At 39.9% G+C, this 22,407-nt stretch overlaps 1 protein-coding gene across 2 annotated transcripts in view; it reads right to left on the reverse strand.

The window, feature by feature from the left end:
- XYLB (xylulokinase) overlaps positions 1-22,407 on the reverse strand; it is a 238,427-nt gene that overhangs the window by 143,120 nt on the left and 72,900 nt on the right. For both annotated transcript variants that reach the window (XM_036738114.1, XM_036738115.1), the window contains one exon: positions 7,833-7,951. In XM_036738114.1, coding sequence (XP_036594009.1) covers positions 7,833-7,951 — 119 coding nt within the window. The remainder of the gene's footprint in view (positions 1-7,832; positions 7,952-22,407) is intronic.

The following is a 22,407-nucleotide window of genomic DNA, read 5'->3' on the forward strand; positions in this document are numbered from 1 at the left end:
TACTTGTGCCCTGAATCTCATCCTTTTCCATCTCTTCCAAGAGTTTGCCCTCAATTATCCTGCTGCCCCCCACCCCTTTCATCTTCAATTTTTTTCTTATCTACTAGCTCCTTCCCTGCCACCCACAAACAAGCCCAAATATCTCTGTGCTTTTATATGTGTGTACGTATGTATGTATATGTATGTGTGTATATGTGTATATGCATGTGTGTATATCTATCTGTGTATATGTGTGTTTATACATATATGTGCATATGTGCATACATCTATGCATATGTACATGCATATGTGTATATATACGTATGTATATATCTATGTGTATATGTATTTATACTTATGTGCACATATATACACATATATATGTATGTATGTGTATATGTGTGTGTGTGTGTGTGTGTGTGTGTGTGTGTGTGTGTGTGTATATATATATATATATATATATAACCCTCTCTGGGATAACCACCCCCAACTTCACTCACCCTTGTTAAGAGCTGGATTCCCATAAAGTAGACAGCTTCTAGTGTACTTCGTGGGTGGCCACTCCTAAAACTATATAGTTCAGGATTCCTCACCCGTGTACTTTCTATTAACAGTCAGTTAACATAACTAGTCTGTCCTAAAATGGCATAGACAGAATAGTAGCTACAAAAGTATTCCCCCCATAAACCTGGGGCATATTCTCCCACAGATACCCCAAAAAAGCATCCGAGGGAAGAGTGGGCACAAACTAGGAGCACAATAGTAGCAAGACACATATGTAGAGAACACATGTGGCCAAGACATCTTACAACTCCAGTATTGCCAGGCCTTGGTGTCTTTCTCACCTTAAAGAGTCCTCTCTGTAGTCCTATTCTCAATTGCTAAGGCCAGCTCTCTCTTGAGCCCAGATCTGGCTCACTTCTCTTTGAAGTGATAAATCTGACTTTCTCAGTCCTCATGCCTCTTGATTGTAGTTTCTGACACTGTTGAGCACTCACCTGAATACCCTTAGATTCTATGACACTGGCCTGTTCTCGGTTTTCTTTATACTGATTTGACTGCCCATTCTCAGGCTCCTGTGCTGGATCATCCCCTCAATCATGAGTGTTACACAAAGTTTTATCTCCTCTTTTTATACCCTATCTTTTGATAACATCATTAGCTCCCATGGACTCAATAATCATCTCTGTCTAGCTCTAATCTCTCTCCCTGAAACTCCAATGCCTGATAGATATCTCTGTTTGGGTAGGTTGTGATCGTGTTTTCAAAATAGAGCAAAAGAGTAAAAGACCTGTAGTCAGGAAGACATAGATTCAAATTATGCTTGTGGTACATATTAGCTATATGACATAGATAAGTAACAACCTCCTTGTGGTTGAATTTATTCATATGTAAAATGAAAATGATAATAATCCAGAGTTGTTGTATCACAGGGATTTGCCAAATGAGAAAAAATGTAAAATGCTTTATAAACATTAAAATGCTATGTAAATATTAACTTCCTATGAATCATTCCTAAACCTCCTCTAACTTCCATATTTCCATTGAGATGGCTACCATATTTCTAGTTAACCAGATTTACAACTTTAAAGTCTTCTTTGGTTTTTTCCTCTCCCTCTATCTTACTCTCACCCTCCATATTCAGTCAGTTTCCAAATCTTGTCCCTTGTACCTCCAGAATCTCTTCTGTCTGTCTGTCCCTTTCTCTTTACTCATATAGTCATTAGACTCTCATCATCTCATCTATTGTAGCAGCCTTCTACATGCTTTCCCTGTTACCAGTCTCTCTGCTCTCCAATTCCTCCCCCGTGCCCCATATCATTATTGTTTATGCTCTCCACTACCAGGTTAGAATCAAAAATTGACTTTTGTGGAGTCCTCAAGTCAGAGGATTCTATCTCCTCTTCCTCTTTTGTCTTCCATATTCCCTATAACACAAGACTAGGCCCAAAGTAAACAATAAATATCCATTGGTTTGACTCCACCATCATTCCTGCTTCTATAAGAGCAAATATAATGAGAGAGATAAAAATAATATTTTCTTTCCCTGACTTTGCCTCAGACCCAGAGGAAGTTTAAAAAAAAAGATGAGCTTTTCCTGGTATCTGGCAGGAATACTTTGCTTCACTCAGCAAAACTCAGAATTACACACCAGAATAAGACATATCTACTGAGGAAATAAATCTTTCCATTTTCTGCTACAAAAAAGTTAAAGAAAGATATCCAGGGGCTATATTTCAAAGACAGAGATTCTCCAGAAGATTGTTTTAGCTTTTCCCTCCCTCTCGACTCTCATCACTAAGTCAGGTTGTGAGCATGTTGTGATTAAAAGTGCTTTTTTGAAAAAAAAAATCAATTCATTTATATTCCTTTAAGCTGCTGTTCTCATTACTAGCTACATACTGAAGGCACGTCTTTTTTAGCTTAAAAGCGACCAAATCCTGCTATACTGAAAAACATTATTTTCTCCTACCTACAAATAATCACATATGAATCCAGGAATTAGATAGCAACTTGTTATTAAAAATGAACACTTACTAAATAAAAAAAAATGTAGTTTTGTGTAGGGATAGTTTTATACATCTACCTGACTCACTGTTGTCCATTAAGATCTGTTTCACTTGGTATATCTGGCTAAGCATGCAGATGGTCTCTTAATTAATTAATACTTTGGATTATAATGATTTAAATTTTCACATTCATTTTAAATTTTTGTCTCTTTTCATTTGAAACAAATTGGTTTTAGTTGTTGATATATATGCACTGCTTTTATATTTTGCATTCTACCAAAAATCCTTTTAAAATACTTTACTACTTTTTATATCAGTTTTCTCCTAGATCTACCCCTTGTACACACGTTAACCATCACCCCATTAATCAGCCTTCCATTTCAACAAGAACAATTTTTTAAAATTTCACAAACCAACTGATACAACATTCTACCCCCATAGTCTATCACTGCCAATGAAAGGGGAAATTTACGCTATTTCTAGAAGAAAAAATTTCACAGGATAAATGCTTTGCTAGCTTACTAGTCAATAGACTAGGTACTAACCCTTCCTGAGCATCCATTTCCACTTCTATAAAATAAGGGGGTTGGACTAGATGGCCTCTGAGGTTCCTTCTAACTCAATCTCCAGTCCTATGATCCCAACAATATTGTGAGTGATCAAGGTTCATCCCAAAGGTCAAACAAGGAAAGTTAATGTAATAACACTGGAAATGTCGGGCTGAACCTAATATTTTGTAAAACAATATACAACTTTTTCTCCTCTGCAATCACTGTCCATACTGATATTCCCTCGCTCTGAATTCTTTAGAGCAGAATTTTTCATGCATTCTCCAGAGCTCTAGTGATTTACATGATCAGAGTAGGGAATGTTTTTATAATGAAATTCTAGTTCTATGCACAAGGACTGCAATAATGTAAATGAAAAGATGATCCATAACAAAGCAATTTAGGTAGTGAGATTATAATGACCAAGACTGTTGTCAAAGAAGATGCATGAGAAGTCACTTCTCCCCCTTCTTTGCAGAGGTTGGGGTCTACAGGTACAGAACACTGTACATTGTGTCTGACTTTTTCAATACTTAGGTTAGTATTTTCCCTTCCTTTTTATCTGGTTAAAAAAGATAGTTCAGGGTGGGGAAGAAGAGAAAGACATACTTTGGGAAGCATATGTGATGTAAAAAAAAGATATCAATAAAAATGTTTTCAAAAAGAAAATATTTAATGCTAGTAGCCTTTTCCTTTCTAGAGTATTAGCCAAGAAATTGCATCTGCCTCAAAGGAAACCTCCACTTTATTCCTCCTCTGACGTCTCATCAAGGCATAGAGATGACACTGAGTTCTCAAAGTAGAATATAAACTCTGGCAGGTTTTATCAAGCTGGAAATTATTTTATTAAGGATACATCAACAGATTGGGGCTGCCATCTAAGGACCAACCCAGCTAAGCAAAGAGAGGCTCATCACCAGACGGCTAGCCATGAAGTGATGAATTCTCTGCCTCTGGTGACCTATGAAGTAGATAAAAATGGAAAAAAAAATGTCTTTGAGCCCTACACAGCCCAATGACAATCAATGGCACAGTGTTGGAAAGGGGAAAAGAAAGCACTAAGAATCATAAAGTTCCTAGATCAGTTATATACTTTAATTTAACTGGCAGCATTTTAAATATGAAATCTGTCTAATGACCAATGAATTCATACTCTGCTGGAGGACTGAATCACGTTATTATTGACATTCTTGCTATAAATCAACCTTTTTTGGACACATAACAGGCAGGTGAAGCCTATGGGTCCTTCTCACAAAAGTGTTTTTAAATGTATAAAATAAAATACCTAGGATTATAAAGGAAACAAATTACATTACAGTACAATTATTTTTAAATTTTTTTTTAAAAGTTCATTGACCCCAGGTTAAGAATCTCTGCTACAGATGATGGATGATCTCCAGATACCTAAGGATCCATCCAGCCATGGATGACTAGAGGGTCTTTTCATAGAGATGCATTGCAGATTTAGGAGATCAGCCTTTTAATTTACATAGAAACCAAGTGGATTATAAATGTATGGTGCAGAGTATCAGTTCCATAGATAGAGATGGGACCGCACCTGTGGTTTCATTGGCATACGGGACTCCAAAATCAGGAAATTTTCTCTACCAATTCAGGTCAGCACATTCTCTCCAACTTAATTTCTTAGAAAGTTACCCAGAGGGGCCATTAGGGGGCGCACTGGATAGAGAGCTGGCCTTGGAGTCAGAAGGACCTGAGTTCAAATTCAGAAAGAAGGAAAGAAGGAAGGAAAGAAAGAAACAAACAAACAAAGGGAAAGAAAGAAAGAAAGAAAAGAAGAAAGAAAGAAAGAAAAGAGGGAAAGAAAGAAAGAAAGAAAAGAGGGAAAGAAAGAAAGAAAGAAAAGAAGAAAGAAAGAAAGAGAAAGAAAGAAAGGAAGGAAGGAAGGAAGGAAGGAAGGAAGGAAGGAAGGAAGGAAGGAAGGAAGGAAGGAAGGACACACTGATCACAGCCCACAGGAGGCTCACAACACTCCCAAGTAGCAAAACATATTAAAGTGTAATTGGGAAATATTTAACAAAATTAATAAAAATACAACAAAACCTAGATTACATTACATTTTTAAACTAAGTCAGTTTTTATGTGGCCTGAAGGGATCCTTAAGTATGGTTAAGTCAGCATCCTCCCTACCTTCCACTTTTATTTCAATTTGACATCCAGGCCCAGAGCACAGCAAGTTTGAGTGACTTGTCGGGTCACTTGTCCACCATGCTCTAGAGGTGGGACTTCAGCTCAGGTCTCCCGGGGCTTGGAGGTTTTGGATCTCCCTCCACCATACCATGCTACTTCTCTACCATGGGATGGGCAGAACACTAAATTCAGGCATCAATAATATATCTTGAACAGGTATTACAGAGGAACAATTATCTGAGCCCAGAAGTGAATAGGAGAAGGTGAGTGGAATAAATTGCATTTGAAAAACCACATGGTGCCTTCAACAATTCTAAGATTCTCCTTGACACAAAAGCCTACTTCTTCAACAGCAATATTCTCTCAGTGATGTTAATTATATGGCTGCCAATCATGGCACACCATGACCTCTGAGGAATCAACACTGTGGATGACCTAAAGAACAGTGGAAAGAGATAGATGGTAGGTGTAAGGAGATTACAGTATAATAGCACACAAGATAAGGTATAAAAATATCATTAAAGATACATAGATTAGAAAAAGAGGTAGGCCAGTCAGGTAGCAATATTGAGGAATAATGGACAGGCCAAGTGTTATACCTGTGTCCCTGAAATACTAAAAGACCCAGCAGAAGTTCTCCAGTGTGCCAGGGGGATGCTATTTGGAGGATTTATTGAAGGACATGAACAAGATTTACACAGGATGGGAAGCCACGGGTAAGTTGCAATAGGCACCAATAGAAGGAAGTATCCAAAGTATCGAAGTATCCAAGAGCATAAGAAGAAGTGAAGGAAGAGGAGGCTGGGGCTGATGACTCCCAGGGTGGCCTAATTTAACAGGGGAAGCAGAAGAGAAGGTACATATGAGATAGAGTCCTTAAGAAAGCAAGCACCTGTTGATTCCCAACCTCTGGCAGTGGGTTGGGCATGTCCTGCCCATCTCTTCTGGGCTTTTCAACTATCTTTCAATCTGAATGGAGGCCCAATAATCACCCATTAATCCTGAGCATATGCTGGCCCCTACTTCACTATGGTGTAGCTAGAGGAACCAAGACAGGCTGAAGATAGTGGTGGCATGAAGCAATTGTTACTCAACTGTCTGCCTTACTGGGAGCTATAGCTGTGACTTGGCCACCACTTAGAGTTTTCTTTGTGGGTGGGGAAATTTCTGTCTTAGAGTCAAGAAGACTTGGGTTCAAATTTCACTGCTAATACACATTGACTGTGTGACCCTGAACAAGTCATTTACCTTCCCAGTATCCCAGACAAGCCTCTAAGACTCTAAATTACACAGTAGGTGATGATATATATTGGTAGAAGGAGTTTTTTTTTTACCAAGAAGTTCCCTATACCAATGAAATCAAAGGTCTGTTTCCCTTAAAAAATTACTAAATAACAACAAATAATTAAATACATGAAGTCTAACGTGATGTGGCTACAGTTTTCTAGTTGTGTCATGTGTGTGTTATGATTCTATTCTGCTGGAGCTCTTCAACGGCAAGGTCCATGTTCCTCTGTCTCCACTATTCTGCTTTATTCTGTTCATCCACTGGGCATAGAGAAGGTATGTAAGAAATATTTACTGATTACCTGCCCAACATGACACAAAGAGGAAGCTGGGCATAATAGGTAGTATGTTGGACTTGGAGTCCGGAAGATCTGGTTTCAAATCCTGCTTCTGACACTTACTATCTGTGACCATGGGCAAAAAACCTCAAGTTAAATATGCATGTGTAAGAGTATTTTTTTTTGCATGAACAACCTCTTTAAGTAACAACTGTCATTTAAATTCAACAGACATTTATCATAAACTACATTCAATGACACTGTTAGGTGCAAAGAAAGACTCAGGGGGTTGATAGTTCACTAGACAAGATAAAAGTAAATACATAAATTTCTATAACACAAGGCAAAATGTGACAGACACCATGAAAGTACAACCTGCTATGGCGGTCCAATGTACCATGGGGAACAATCACAGAAGAAGAGGGTTGGAGAAGGAGAAGGGAAGGAATCAGGAAAAGTTTCATGAAGAAGGTGGCATTTCAGATGGCCCCTAAAGGAAGGGTAGGCTTTCAACAAAGACTGAGGGAAGGTACTCCAGCTAGAAGGAACAGCAGGAAAAAGACCAAATGAAGCAGTTAGTGTAGAGCTTCCTGAAGACCTATTAGGTGAGATAATAAAGTATATCTAGGGAAATAGTAGGAAAGGAAGCTTTAAAAGTAGGCTATGGCCTTATTGTAGAGGGTCTTGATGCCAGGCTGAGGAGTTAACATTTAATTTTATAGGCAATGGGGAGCCATGGAAAAGTTTTTGAAGGGAGAATGGGAGAGACTGAACATTTAGAAGACCAATTTGCCAGCAGCTGTGGGCAGGATAGGTTTGTCTCAATGTTACTTCCTTCTAAGACTCTAAATATTTTTTTTATTAATTGTGTAATACTTCAGAAAATACAATTCTTTAGTTTTCTCCCTAATTTTCCTCATTTCCTATAGAATTCTTCAGAATTTCACCCAGTCATGTACAGGCAATTTAAAGGAAATTCATTTAATGTCTTATCTACTTAGCTAAAACCATATCTGCATTTACCAACTATACTGAAAAATCGCATCCATAAGCTTTTTATCATTGGGCTGAACACATACCAGTACTGAACTTGAGGGTACCACTGGTCCAAGTTTCTCCTCTAACTCAGGTGCGCACGCATCTAGGCAGGGCTGGGACCAGGATTTTTTACGTATGTCCAATAAATTCATCCCAGAACCTAAGAAGTGAAGTTACGACAATATGAAATAATCGCCTTGAAAATGACATTTTATTAAGCTATGTAAGAGAACAAACAACTGTTATGACCTTTGAGACTGAGCTTCTTTTTCACTAAACATACATAACTGACCTTCAAGAATCTAAAACACATATTTTGACCACAGCCAACCCTAGCACAGGGAATTTGCCCAATTCTCAATGCTACATCAAGGAAGTTCCTTCTAACTAATCCAAATCCTTCTCAAAACCACCCCCAATTATTGGCATGACTTTCTCCACTCAGACTTATATAGGAATAGGGACCAGATTTGTGATTTCACTGGTAGAAGGAACATCTTAGTGAGGAAACTCCCTCTACCAATGTAGCTTAGCAGCACCTCTGAAACTTGAGTCCAAAGGTGTCACCTAGAGCAGAGAGAGGTAACTCAGCAAGTATGTGTTAGTCAGGACTTGAACTTAAATCCTCTTGGTTTCAAGGGAACCTCTATTCACAAAGCCTTACTGACTGTTTTTACTCACTCAATACAAAACCTTTTATATTCATTTATTTACATGGTTATATATGACTAAGATACTATCCAATAACAACCCTATTAATTAGGATCTTGTTTAAACTTCTATTAGCAAGGCTAAGATATTCCTTTGAGGGAGCAGAGCCAAGATGGTGGCAGGAAAGCAGGGACTTGCTTAAGCACTCCCCCCCTCCCAAATCCCTCCAAACACCTATAAAAATGGCTCTGAACAAATTCTAGAGCTGCAGAACCTAAGAAATAGCAGACGGAAACAGATCTCCAGCCCAGGAGAGCCTGGATGGTCACTGGGAAGGGTCTATCACACAGTGCTGAGAGCGGAGGGCGGCTCAGCATGGGCCGTACCAGGACAGACCAGACCTGGAGTCAGCCAGCCAGAACAGGCCTTGGGGCTATGAAACAGTGAGCTGTGGCAGTTACCAGACTTCTCAACCCACAAACGCCAAAGAACAGGTTAGGGGGAAACTGTGGGATCGAGTTCAGAGCAGTCCAGCTGCTAGCTCTGGGGTTGGAGGAGGTCGTGCAGTGGTGGTGGTAGAAGCAGCAGGAAGCTCCTGAGGCTGCCTCCAGAGCACCAGCATCAGCTGCTTCCAAGTCCCTGGCTCACACGGTGGGAGGAATCTAGCAGCAGATCAGAGCCGGAATGCAAGGAGCGCTTTGTGGGCACAAAGGCATATTCTCTTGCTGTGCCCTGCTTGGATCTGAATTGCGGTCCTGGTTGGCAGTTCTTGGGGAAGGAGGAGTGCTACTGTGACAGAGCCTGGGGTGATGGTGGAGTAGAAGTAGCTCTGAAAACAGCAGTGCTTGGACCCTAAAGCTTGGGACAAAGTGCTCTCTACTCTACATGCAGTCATATCCTGGCAAAAAGCTCAAGGGTCAAGTAGTTGGCTGGGAACATGAACAGGCAGTGAAAACGAACTCAGACTCAAACTCAAATTCTAGATTCCTTTTTTGGTGACAAAGAAGATCAAAACATACAGCTAGAAGAAGTCAACAAAGTCAAAGAGCCTGCATCAAAAGACTCCAAGAAAGCTAAGAATTGGGCTCAGGCCATGGAAGAGCTCAAAAAGGATTTGGAAAAACAAGTAAGAGAAGTAGAGGAAAAATTGAGAAGAGAAACGAGAGTGATGCAAGAAAACCACGAAAAACAAGTCAATGACTTGCTAAGAGACCCAAAAAAATACTGAAGAAAATAACACCTTAAAGAACAGACTAACCCAAGTGGCAAAAGAGCTCCAAAAAGCCAATGAGGAGAAGAATGCTTTGAAAGGCAGAATTAGCCAAATGGCAAAGGAGGTCCAAAAGACCACTGAAGAAAATACCACCTTAAAAATTAGACTGGAGCAAGTGGAAGCTAATGACTTTATGAGAAACCAAGATATTATAAAACAGAACCAAAGGAATGAAAAAATGGAAGACTGTGAAATATCTCATTGGAAAAACCACTGACCTGGAAAATAGATCCAGGAGAGATAATTTAAAAATTATTGGTCTACCTGAAAGCCATGATCAAAAAAAGAGCCCAGACATCATCTTTCAAGAAATTATTAAGGAAAACTGCCCTGATATTCTAGAACCAGAGGGTAAAATAGAAATTGAAAGAATCCACCGATCGCCTCCTCAAATAGATCCCAAAAAGAAATCTCCCAGGAATATTGTCGCCAAATTCCAGAGCTCCCAGATCAAGGAGAAAATACTGCAAGCAGCCAGAAAGAAACAATTTGAATATTGTGGAAATACAATCATAATAACACAAGATCTAGCAGTTTCTACATTAAGGGATCAAAGGGTTTGGAATACGATATTCCGGAGGTCAATGGAGCTAGGATTAAAACTAAGAATCACCTACCCAGCAAAGCTGAGTATAATGCTCTAAGGCAAAATATGGATTTTCAATAAAATAGAGGACTTTCAAGCGTTCTCAATGGAAAGACCAGAGCTGAATAGAAAATTTGACTTTCAAACACAAGAATCAAGAGAAGCATGAAAATATAAACAAGAAAGAGAAATCATAAGGGAATTACTAAAGTTGAACTGTTCTGTTTACATTCCTACATGGAAAGATAATGTGTGTAATTCAGGAGACATTTCTCAGTATTAGGGGAGTTGAAGGGAATATAGACAGAGGGCACGGGATGAGTTGAATATGAAGGGATGATATATAAAAAAATGAAATAAATTTAAGGGGTGAGGGATGAATATTTTGAGAGAGGGAGAAAGAGAGAGATAGAATGGGGTAAATTATCTCACATAAAAGTGGCAAGGAAAAGCAGTTCTGTTGGAAGGAAAGAGGGGGCAGGTGAGGAGGAATGAATGAATCTTACTCTCATTGGATTTGACTTGAGGAAGGAATAACATACACACTCAATTGGGTATCTTACTCCACAGGAAAGTAAGGGGAAGGGGATAAAAAAGGGAGGGGGATGATAGAAGGGAGGGCAGATAGGGGGAGGAGGTAATCAATAGCAAACACTTTTGAAAAGGACATGGTCAAGGGAGAAAACTGAATAAAGGGGGACAGGATAGGATGGAAGGAAATAAAGTTAGCCTTTCACAACATGAGCATTGTGGAAGTGTTTTGCATAATGATACTTGTGTGATCTGTGTTGAATTGCTTGCCTTCCTAGGAAGGGTGGGTGGGAAGGGAAGAGGGGAGAGAATTTGGAACTCAAAGTTTTAAAAGCAGACGCTTAAAAAAATTTTTTTTTAATTTTACATGCAGCTGGGAAACAACATATATAGGGAATGGGGCATAGAAATCTATACTGCCCTACAAGAAAGTAAGGGGAAAGGGGATGCGGGGGTGGGAATAGGGGAGGGCTGACTGGGGAATGAGGCAATCAGAATATATGCCATCTTGGAATGGGGGGGAGGGTAGAAACGGGGAGAAAATTTGTAACTCGAAATTTTATGGAAATCAATGTTGAAAACTAAAATATTAAATAAAATATATACAGAAAAAAAAGATATTCCTTTGAGTAAAGCCAGAAGTGCCCAGGAATAAATTATAATCTTTTAAAATTTTACAAGTATGTTTGAATTTTTGTGTTAAATCCATAATTTAGATTTTAAAAATTTGTTTGACTTCACGTTTAATTAATTTGAATGCCAGCTAGATAAAGAAGTGACCAGTTCACAACTGCTTTGGTTTGTGTGACTCATTCTTTATAAACTATCAATGGTGAAAGAAAGAGAAACAGAGGCAGGCAGGGGACAGTTAAAGCAACAGAAGTTTGGACCCTCTGTTTAAAGGCATAAGGACACTGTCTAGATTGGGGACTACTGAGAAAAATGAGAGAGATTTAAATGATGTTGATTTCTTTGACATTGTATCAATGTCCTAAAGCAGTGTGCAAGTTGTGTCCAGGGTTATTTTCCCCCTTGGGTAATAAAAAGCCAGCTGATTGTCATATTGTTGTCTGCCGATGGGCTGGGTGCTATTGGGCAAAGCTGTCTCCTCCACTGTTCTCCTTCTCCACATGTGTATGTACAGAAAAATCTCCGTTTGGGGGTAGAGTAGTGTAGAGCAATGACTATGGAGTAGTAGTGTGACAAAAAAGCTGGTAACACCCCCATTCCAAGTGTGGAGGCCACTGAAGCAGGAGTAGTTCTATTTTCCCTTATACAGTGAAGTCTCACACAGATGGTAAAAATCAGAGAAGTGGTTTAAACCCATGTCCTCTAACTCTAAAGAAATCTCTCTTCACAGTAAGGACCCAGGACTAGTCAAACTGTCTTGAGCTAACACCTATAATCAACTCACAGTGTTCTCCCCGCTCCCTGACTCCACTTTCCTCCTTGATGCTCTATAACCCTGGACAACTCACTTAACCCTTCTGAGCTTCAGCTGCCTCATCAGTAAAATAAGGATGACGATGTTGGCAATACCCACCTCACAGGTTGTTTTGAGGGCCAAAGGATAATGTTTGTGCAGCTAGTACCATCATTTTTATTCTTCAACTAAAATTCTTTTCTTTTGCAGAAATGTGAAGTAAACCTGATCCATGTTCCCTGCTCTTTGGTTTTCTGCCTTTAGGCTAACAGAGAATCCTCTGTTAATTACCTTCACGTCTCCCCAGAGGGCAGAGGAAAGATTATTCATTAATATGCATCTCAAGTAACTGGCACGTGAGAGTGAGACTTCAGGAACTCACTGCCACCTAGCCAACTGGGTCACACAAAAATGATTCTTCTCCGCTGCGTTCATTTCCAATGCCCTCGATCAACAGTGCTACAGCACCATTTGTTTTTGTGTTTTAATTTCCTGCTGCACTGGAAACTCACTTTGCACCTCTCTGTACCTACACAGCTGCTGTGGATTTTGGTCATTAAAATGTCCCTAAGCAATGCTGCTAGTTATGCCAGTGGACAGCTCTCAGCCCATGTCTACAGGATGATGCGTGTGCACTCTCACCCTGCCCATGCTATTTCCTCTCTCCTGTACCAATATCTGATTTGTCAAAGAATTGTAGGATCTTTGAGTTGGGAGGGACACGAATTTCCTCTGTCATAGAGATAACAAATTGTTAGCCAATCTCTATCCTCTAGTGAGAGGATACCCATTATTTATCAAGGCAATGCATTCCACCTTAGGACAGCTGTAATTGTTGGTAAGATTTTCTTTACATTTAGCATACACTGTGACTTCCACCCACTGCATTTAGTTCTAGTCTCTAGGGCCAAAAAGTTAGTTCAGGGGTTCTCAACCTCGGGTCTGTGGAATTTTAAATAATACTTTGATTATGGTGTTTTGACATAACTGATTTCCTTTGTAATCTTATGTATTTTATGTATTTAAAACATTGTTCTGAAAAGGAGTCCATAGGCTTCAACCAGACTGCCAAAACACACCAAAAAATGCTAAGAACCCCTGGCTCTAATTCCTTTCCCCACCTAACAGCCCTAATGTTGCCTTTCATGTTTCCCATAAATATTCTCTTCTCCAATATAAAGCTCCTTAGTTCTGGTTAAGTGACTTGCTTAAGAACACTTGGTGTCTAAACTGGCACTGGAACCCAGATCTTTTGTCACTCTAGTCCAGCACTCACCTTACTACACTCATCTGTCCCCCAAATAATTTGGACAAATTTGGACAATTGCTCATTGTAAGGGTTCTGACCTCTATTTTAAAAAGTAATGTGAAAATAGAGAGGGCTAGTGAAAATTAAGCCACAATTAAGGTCACTCATTGGGAGAAATGGCAGTTTTAGCTTTTTCAACTAAGAGACAGAAAAATTATATTCTAGAATGCAGTTGGAAAGTACTTCTATCTCTAAGCCTTATGATCCTAGTTGCCCTTTTCTCTCCACTGCCCTTCTATATGACAGGCTGGTCACCCTGTATTCAGAGTTGTTACATGTATTTGTCAGGACTCTCCTCTTTCCAATAGCAGAGCACGTTTATAAAGTCCTCCTGGTGATTACTTAGGACTCCCTTCTATTCAATCCAACACAACGAACACTTAGTAAGCAACTATTATGTCCATGGAATGGGAATAAAATGAATGGTAATTGCCCTCAAGGAACTTACATTTTCCCAGAGAGCCTCATACTCTTCTTTTAAAGGCAGTGGGGCATAGTAGAAACAAGCAACTAGGTTGGAATTGACACCTGGGTTCTAGTCCTGGCTCTGCCATTAACTAACTTTATTACCTTAACCATAGACCTCTCTAGGCTTCAATTTCCTCATCTGTAATATGAGAGCATTAGATGATCTCTAAGGGTCCATCCAAACTAAGACTATAATGATGTCTGAAGTTATTTACAAACTGATACTGTGATTTTTTTCTTTTCCTAGTACTTTCCCAGGTTGAGAAGTTAACCTCACAGATCTGGTATTTCCAGGGTCATTTTGTTTCCCACAGAATTGGGTCATTTCCTTACTTGTCCCTATGGTGAATAATGACACCATTAAACCAGAATTGGGGTTCTCCTGTCTTATTTATTATTGGTACTTAAATCTATTTTTTTAATCCAGCTAGAGCACTGGGCTCAGTCACCTCCTAGGGTAATGACTTCCCCAGGCTCACTGCTTCCCTGCTTCCAGTACATTTCTCACACTCAATAAAAGTTAACTGATGATAGCACACGACGGAGGCATTTCCTCTCATTTGTTTCAAGTTGACCATTGACAGCACAGATTCCCTGCTTTTCCCACTTCCACCTTTCAGAATGGCAACTAACATTTCAGAAATCCATATCAAAGATCACAAGACCACTGAAATGTCTCTGCTATGTTTACACAAAACTCCAAAAATTCTTGGGAAACCCAAGAATTCTTGGGCAAACAAATCATTTCATTGCCCTGAGCTTTAGTTTTCTAACCTGTAAAATGGCACAATAATGCCTGTCTCACCTACTTTAGAGGATCGTGTAGTGAAGATTCAATGAGATAATGCATGTGAAAACACAATGAATCTTTATAAATGGAGCTATTCATAGAAGTTTTTGTTGCTGTTGCTGGCAGAGGTGGTTAACATATACTATCTAGACATTACCCATTTCCATTTTCAACTGCGTATGTCAAGGGAAGGGAAAACTCTCTTAGAAGCTAAGTCATCTTGTCTCTCCCTCACAAAAGCAGAGGGGGTGAGCACAGCAGCATTTTCCCAGATTAGCAGATGATTTACAGACCAAGAGAGAGAATCAGCCAGCCTTGGGAAAAAGCACAAGGTCCAAGTCAAGAAGGGATGGAGTATCCTATGATCTTGCCAACTGGTGATCTTACTGGTCAAAAGCAAGGATTCCAGGAAAGTAAATAGGTCTAGGGGGTAGGCAGGAGACTACAGACCAAGTCTCTAGTGTGAATGTGAGGAGGCACAGGGGGAGAAGGGGAAAAGAGAGAAGGTTCATACAGAACAAGGCAAGTAAATACTTGTGAGAAATAAGTACCCTTTTTATGGCGGGGGCATGTTGGCCATGCCCCTGCTCCTCTTAGATGAAGTAAGCATAGGTCTGGACCAGGACATAAATCATACAGGATTTAATGGTTAACACAGTTCAAAGTATAATACAGTTTGAAATTTTTAAATATATGGTGATTTAAAATGTATGCCAGGTGGAAAAATCCATATTTAATCAGAACTTTGAGAAATATTAAATTATACTTTCTTATTCCCATTTTTAAAAAAAAGGTATAACCTTTCAGGCTTTTAAATCATCACCATCTATGTGCTTGGTTTTCTCAAGTCCTTGCTTTCTGTAAACATATGGCTAGAGTTAATGAGATGACATCTATTTTGGAATATCATGGAATCTTTACTCAATTCCTTCCTCTCCTCTCCTTTCCCCCCTCTGCTCTGGACTCCTAGATACACATTTTATATTTCAGGCGTATTTGACATCAGTATAGTTAGTACTTAATAATTTTCATACCATAGCCCCTTCATTTGATGTTGTTCAATTGTGTCCAACTCTTCATGAACCTGTGGACCATATAGTCCAAGGGTTTGGTTTTGGTTTTTCTGGCAAAGATACTGAAGTGGTTTGTAATTTCCTTCACTGTGGATTAAGGCAAACAGAGGTTAAATGAATTGCCCATGGTCACACAGCTAGTAAAAGTCTGAGGTTAGATTTGAATTCAGGTCTTTCTGACCCCAGACCCAGCACTCTATCCACTGAGTCATCTAGCTGCCTCTTTTGTCTGACATACATACACCCTAATGCCTCTAATAGTATTTTTATTAGAGAAATACCATGCTAGTGCTAGCACGTAGTAGGCACTTAGTAAAGGCTTAATATTTGATTCTACCCCTAGCAAAGAGGCATCTGGCAACGAAGTGTCAGAATGAACTTTCTAACTTAGAAGCCATAGTGTTCTTACAGGAAGCTGAGAGAGACAAGAGAAATGCAGAGACAGGTGGGGAGGAGGGAGAGAGAGAGAAAGAGAGACAGAAACAGACAGAGACAGCAAGACAGAGACAGAGAGAGACAGAAAGACAGAGAGAGAGAGCAGGCTGTGTTGAATATCTAGGTAAAATGGTAAAAATGTCATAGCATCTCCGAATTGTCTAAACAGCACACTAGGTGTCATTTTTCATAAAACAGAAGGGTTAATCCAGTGAGGTTATACAGCTTCCTTACCACAACAACTTTTAATGCCACTTGCACTTAAAGAAATGGAGCCCTGGGGAAATTAACCTCAGCCAAGGAACATGCAAAGATAAAAGAACTATGATGTGTTTCTGACCATAATTTAGGAAACATCTGAAATGAGACACTCAGAGGAGACAGTAAAAGAAAAGAAAATTAAAGTCCAGTTTGGTAGTATTCAGCAAAGAGTTAAGAAGAGAAGCTAGCAGGTGAGATATAAGAAGAGATCAAATGGTTCTTCTCAGGCTCTTTTCTGGGATGTTTGTCTAGGTCATACTCCTAACCACCAATACCCCTTGCATTTCCGTTCTCGGCCCTCTTCTCTTCTCCCTCTATCCTATTTCATCTGGTGATCTCATCAGCTCCCACAGATTCAATTATCATCTCTATGCTGATGATTCTCAGATCTACTCAACCAACCCTAACCTCTCTGCTAAAGCCCAGACTCTCATCTTCAGCCGGGATGTCATACTGGTCATCCCAAACAGGATGTCCTATAGACATCTTTAACTCAACATTTCAAAACTGAACTCATTATCTTTCCTCCCAAATCCTCCTCCCCCATTCCCCCACTTTCCTATTACTGTCAAGGGCACTACCATCCTCCCAGTTGCTCAAACTAACAACCTAGGGGTCATCCTTGACTCTATCTCTATGACCTTAGTATCCAATCCGTTGCCAAGTCCTATCGATTCTATTTTGCAACACCTCTGGTACATGCCTTCTTCTCTCCTCTGGCTCCTTCTGGGGAGGTGCAGCTCCTCATCATCTGGACATTATAGCCTGCTGGTTGGTCTCCTTGATTCAAGTCTGTCCCCACTCCAATCCAACCTCCACTCAGCTGTAAAATTAATATTCCTAAAGCTCAGGTTCGATATGGCATCCCTGTATTCAATAAACTCCAGTGGTTCCCTATGGCTTCTAAAATGAAATACGGAATCCTCTGACATTCAAGCCTTCACAGCTGCCTTCCCAGGGTTCTTAGCCCTCCCTCACCTCTACTTATGCTGTGAAGCAATATCACTGGCCTCCTTGCTGCACCTCGACCAAAACACTTCATCTCCTGACTCTGGATATTTTCACTGGCTATCCCGTATGTATTTTTCTCTCTGTGTTTCTCTGGTTTTGTTCAAGTCCCAGAGAAAAATTCCCCTTCTACAGGAAGCTTTTCCAAGTCCCCCTTAATGCTAGCACCTTCCCTCTGTTGATTACCTCCAATTTATCCTATATATGTCTTGTTCGTACATAATTGTTTATGGGTTGTTCCCCTCATTAAGCTGTGGGCACCTTTATTTATATCCCCAGCACTTAGCCCAGCGTTTGGCATATAGCAGGCACTTAAACGATGCTTGTTGACTGACTAAAATGGCAGAATTGATTTTAACTTAGGTCATTCAGCCTTCTGTTAGAGCCTGGCTGATGACGGGAGAGTTTTATAGATATTGGCTTAAAAGCTTAGCCAAGAGGCCTGACCGAGAAAGCTTCAGAGAAGGGGAAAAGGGGTGCATGGGGAAGGGGTTTGGGATTGTTAGATGTAGCTTATTTACATTGCTGTTTATTTAGAATGCACTTTTCATGACAAAGTGTGTCAAATGACCGATAAAAAGTAACACATTACCGGGACTTCAAGAGTCATGGCTTAGAAAAGATCCTCACCCATAAAATAATAGAATCTGAGATAACTCACTAAGGGACCCAGAACGGGGCAACAGAGGGTGGAGATGGGAGAATCCATGAGCTATGCTGTGCCCTCCTCGGTAACTCCTTAATATCAATTGTCAGTGGAACATGGAGAAAGACCCTGATAGAGTTGGACAAAGAATGAGAAAGATTTGATGAGGGGAAGGGGTGTGAAGGGTAGGGAGGATTCAGGCAGCCCTAGGCCCTAAGGCAATTGAAGGCAAGGGCAGGAAACAGGTGGCAAAGAGAAGCAAATATGCCCACATCACAAGTTTACCTATGGCCAACCCTGGGTATGACTAAACATAAAAGAGTTTTAAAAAAAGCCAAGATAAAGTATTAGGGATAGGGGAGAGAAGAGGAAGGAAAAGAAAGCACAGGAACAATAAAAGCAGAAATTTTTGTTCAATCTTCATTTACATCCAAGGATAAATACCTTTGTAGTCATTTGGCTGGAAGTCTAGGAAATACATTCCTGACATTAAATTCAGTTAATTTACTTTCTTACTTTATATAATTGCTTTCTATTCCAAAGTCCTTTATGTTTCTCTAAACGAAAAGGAACCTCTAATCAAAGCACACATATAGAATACTCACAAAAATCAATAGACATGAATGTATCTCCTATATGAATGCAGGAATGCAGCGATGGCTAAAGCAGCCATCATTAGATGGACTATACTAGTGAACAGCGCACACCAAGCAGTTATATCCCAGGCCTGAAACTGAGATCAGGGAGAGAAATCAGCCTGTATAGGATTTTGTGTTTGTGACCCTTTAAAAGACCTGATTCTGAGCAAAGACTCAGCTTCTGGATTGGAGGAACAATCAATATGTGTAAAGCCTAATTGAAAAAAAAATACCTTTCATTATTTCAAAGGGGAAGGCTTAGGGGGTCTGGGAGAGCATTAGCAACTTGGAAAGTCCATCCTGTTTAGGCAGCTGGGTGACACAATAGTTAGAGTGCCAGACTTGACTTCAGGAAGATCTGAGTTCAAATCCAGCCTCAGATATTCAGTAGCTGTGTAACAATGGACAAATCACTAAACCTCTGTCTGCTTCAGTTTCCTCCACATCAAAATGGGGATAAATAAATGGATGAGGTCAGATTTGAATTCATGTCTTCCTGACTCCAGATTCAACACTTTACTCTCTACACCATCTGGCTGCTTCATACTGGGGGCTATATGACATACATGCAGGTAAGGATAATATAGGGCAGCTAGGTGGCAAAGTGGATAGAGCTCTAGGCATGGCATCAGAAAGACTCATCTTCATGAGTTCAAACCCAGTCTCAGATACTTACTAGGTGTATGACCCTGGGCAAGTCACTTAACCCTGTTTGCCTCAGTTCCTCATCTGCTTAAAAAAAAGCTGGAGAAGGAAATGACAAACCATTCCAGTATCTTTGCCAAGAAAGGCTCAATATGAGGTCACAGAGAGTCAGACACAGCTGAACAAAAATATGATACAAAAAGAGGAATGATAAGAGCAAAAGAGAGCCATAGAAAGTATTCTAGAAAAGTCTGTAGAAAGGGCAAACATTTCCATCTGGAGAGATCAAGGTAGGAAGGCCTCATTGAGGAAGTGGTGGCTAAATGGAGGCAGTAAGTAAAACAAGGCAGTGTGATAAGGAAGAAGTACATTCCAGGCACAGGAGACCTGCCTGTGTGAATGCACACAGGTGATTTGTAGAGTTCAAGGAATAGCGTAAAGACTAGCTTTGTTAAACATAAACACAGAATGTATGAGAGCAGATTGGGAAAGTAGGTTGGAGTAAGCTTGTGGAGGTTATGGAGTGTGTATTTCATCCTACCAGCAATGGGGAACAAAAGAACCATTTAGAAGACCTGAATTCTAGCTATGTGACCATTCCTATGTAACCTCACCCCTAGGTCTCAGCTTCCTCATCTGTAAAAAGAAGATGCTAGAAAGGCTAGATGAATCTAAGATCTCATTGAATTTTAAAAAAAACCATAATTCTATGTTTGAAAAGTACAATGAGTCCATGTATCATCCATTTCTATTGTTACATCTATAGTCTCCAGGTTGAGACTCCAATGACTTCATCTTTAGCCCTCACATGTCTCCTGAGTTCCAGAATTATATTAATTAACATGCTGGACAGTTCTACTTGTATGTCCCACTGCCTCAGCAAATTCAACACGCTCAGAACTAAACTCACTTTCCTCCTGCCTCTCTACCATCAAGCTTCCTTTATCTTCTATGCTCCTTTCTTTTGGTTAATAGGTCTAGAATTCTTCTAGTCACAGACTCAAAGTCCTGAGACCATCATTCTATATAATGATAGGATCATCAATCTAGACCTGGAAGGGGCCTGAGAAGCCATTTAGTCTAAACATTTCACTTTGTCTATGAGAAAATAGAAGTGCAGGGACTTTAAATAACTTGCCCAAAGTCACACAGCATAAACATCACTCTCATATTTAATAAGTCACCGAACTATATCAGTTATGACATTGACACCTTCCTTGCCATTCCCATCACCAGAATCATAAGTCAAAGTCTTTGTCGTCTTACATAAGGATCACTGTAAGAATCTTCTAACTAGTCTCTCTTCGTCTCCAGTCTCTCCCCAGAGGAATTATCCCAATGTCACAGAACCTCAGAGTTGAAATCGATTTTAGTGGTCATTTAGCCAAATTTGCTACTCCGTGCAAAAATCCCATTACAACTTCCCTGATATTTGACCATCTATCAAGAAAGTTGTAGAGGAGTTTCCTGGAGGAGAGTCCAGCCTCTCTTCCAAAACCCCTGTGATGACAAGTAGATGCCTAACTCAAGACAACCTACTGTTAAACAGCTATAATTGTGAGAAAGTTCTTCCTTATCCTGTGGTGAAATGTCTAACGCTTTGCAATTATCATTCATTCCAGAGCTACATTCAAGTCTTCCCCGTCTTCTAAATGATAGTCCTTCAAATATTTGAAGATAACTCATAAGATCCGGCATTTCAAGCTGGAAGGAACCTGAGGCCCTCTAGTTCACCCGCTTCATTTGATAGATGAGGAAAATGACACTCAGAAGAATTAAGTGATTTGTTCAAGGTCACTTAAGTAGTAAGTAGCAGAAGTGAAATTTGGGCACAGGTCCTGAGTCCAGAATCAGTGCCTCTTAGCACCTCCTTCCTAAGTCACCTCTTTTTACATATAAATCTTCCCAAGTCCTTTATTCCTCATGCAAGCTGGATTGAAATTTTCTAAGCATTCCTTTTGATAAAATTAGAGTATAATGTTTGAAATAAAAACATAAAAACTTTATAAAAGTAAGCAAATGGAAGAAGCTTGAAAGAGCTGGACAATGAATATCTAGTGCTTATATAATGAAATCAGGAGAAAAGACAATTGTTCCTTGGGCATCCCACCTCCGAATTAGGGTAATTGAGCAAACAAAGGAAGATGGGCTCTGGACTAATGTTCAGGAAGAAGTACCCTAGTACAAGACAGATTCACCCCTTCATTTTCAAAGAGGAGCAATGACATCGTGAGGTGACGTCTTGACTTGCATGTTAATTGAATTTAAGTGAAGCAGAGCTGCACAAAGTCATCAACCTTGCTTTCTTCCAGAATCATCCAAGTCCAATGGCAAGACAAAAGGCAAGATGACTGGCAATGGCATGGGATGCAGTGGATCCCCTTGGCATCTTCAATGTCTGACCAACTTCTAAGTGTTCTACAAAGCCTGCTTCAGTCACCTTCATGGATGTTGGGACAAGCAGTCATAGACTTAATCCTTCTTAAAATGAAGGTGCCACAGGTGAAGATCATACAAAAACAAAGGCAGAGGTGGAGAAAAGAGGGAATATCACAAACTTCACCTTTATCTGAACAGGCAGAGGGGGGAAATGTAGTAGAAACATATTAAATTGATCAAAGGACTGAACAATAATGGAGAAAGGGAGGAAGGGAATTTCCAAAGTGAAGGGTAGAATAAGTTTGTTTCAAGAAAAAGAAACTACGGCTACTGAAAGCTGATTACAAAAAAAGGAAGGAGGGAGGGCAAGATTCAATGATTTGGGTCATGCCTAGGGGGGACAGAAAGGAGAAAACTATGATCAGACTGCTCTAAGTCAAATAAACTGCAGATGCCAAGTACTGATTTCCCTAAATAATCATAACTATGAGTGGGAATAG

The sequence above is a fragment of the Trichosurus vulpecula genome, chromosome 9, assembly GCF_011100635.1.
Source record: "Trichosurus vulpecula isolate mTriVul1 chromosome 9, mTriVul1.pri, whole genome shotgun sequence".
Classification (NCBI taxonomy): Eukaryota; Metazoa; Chordata; class Mammalia; order Diprotodontia; family Phalangeridae; genus Trichosurus; species Trichosurus vulpecula.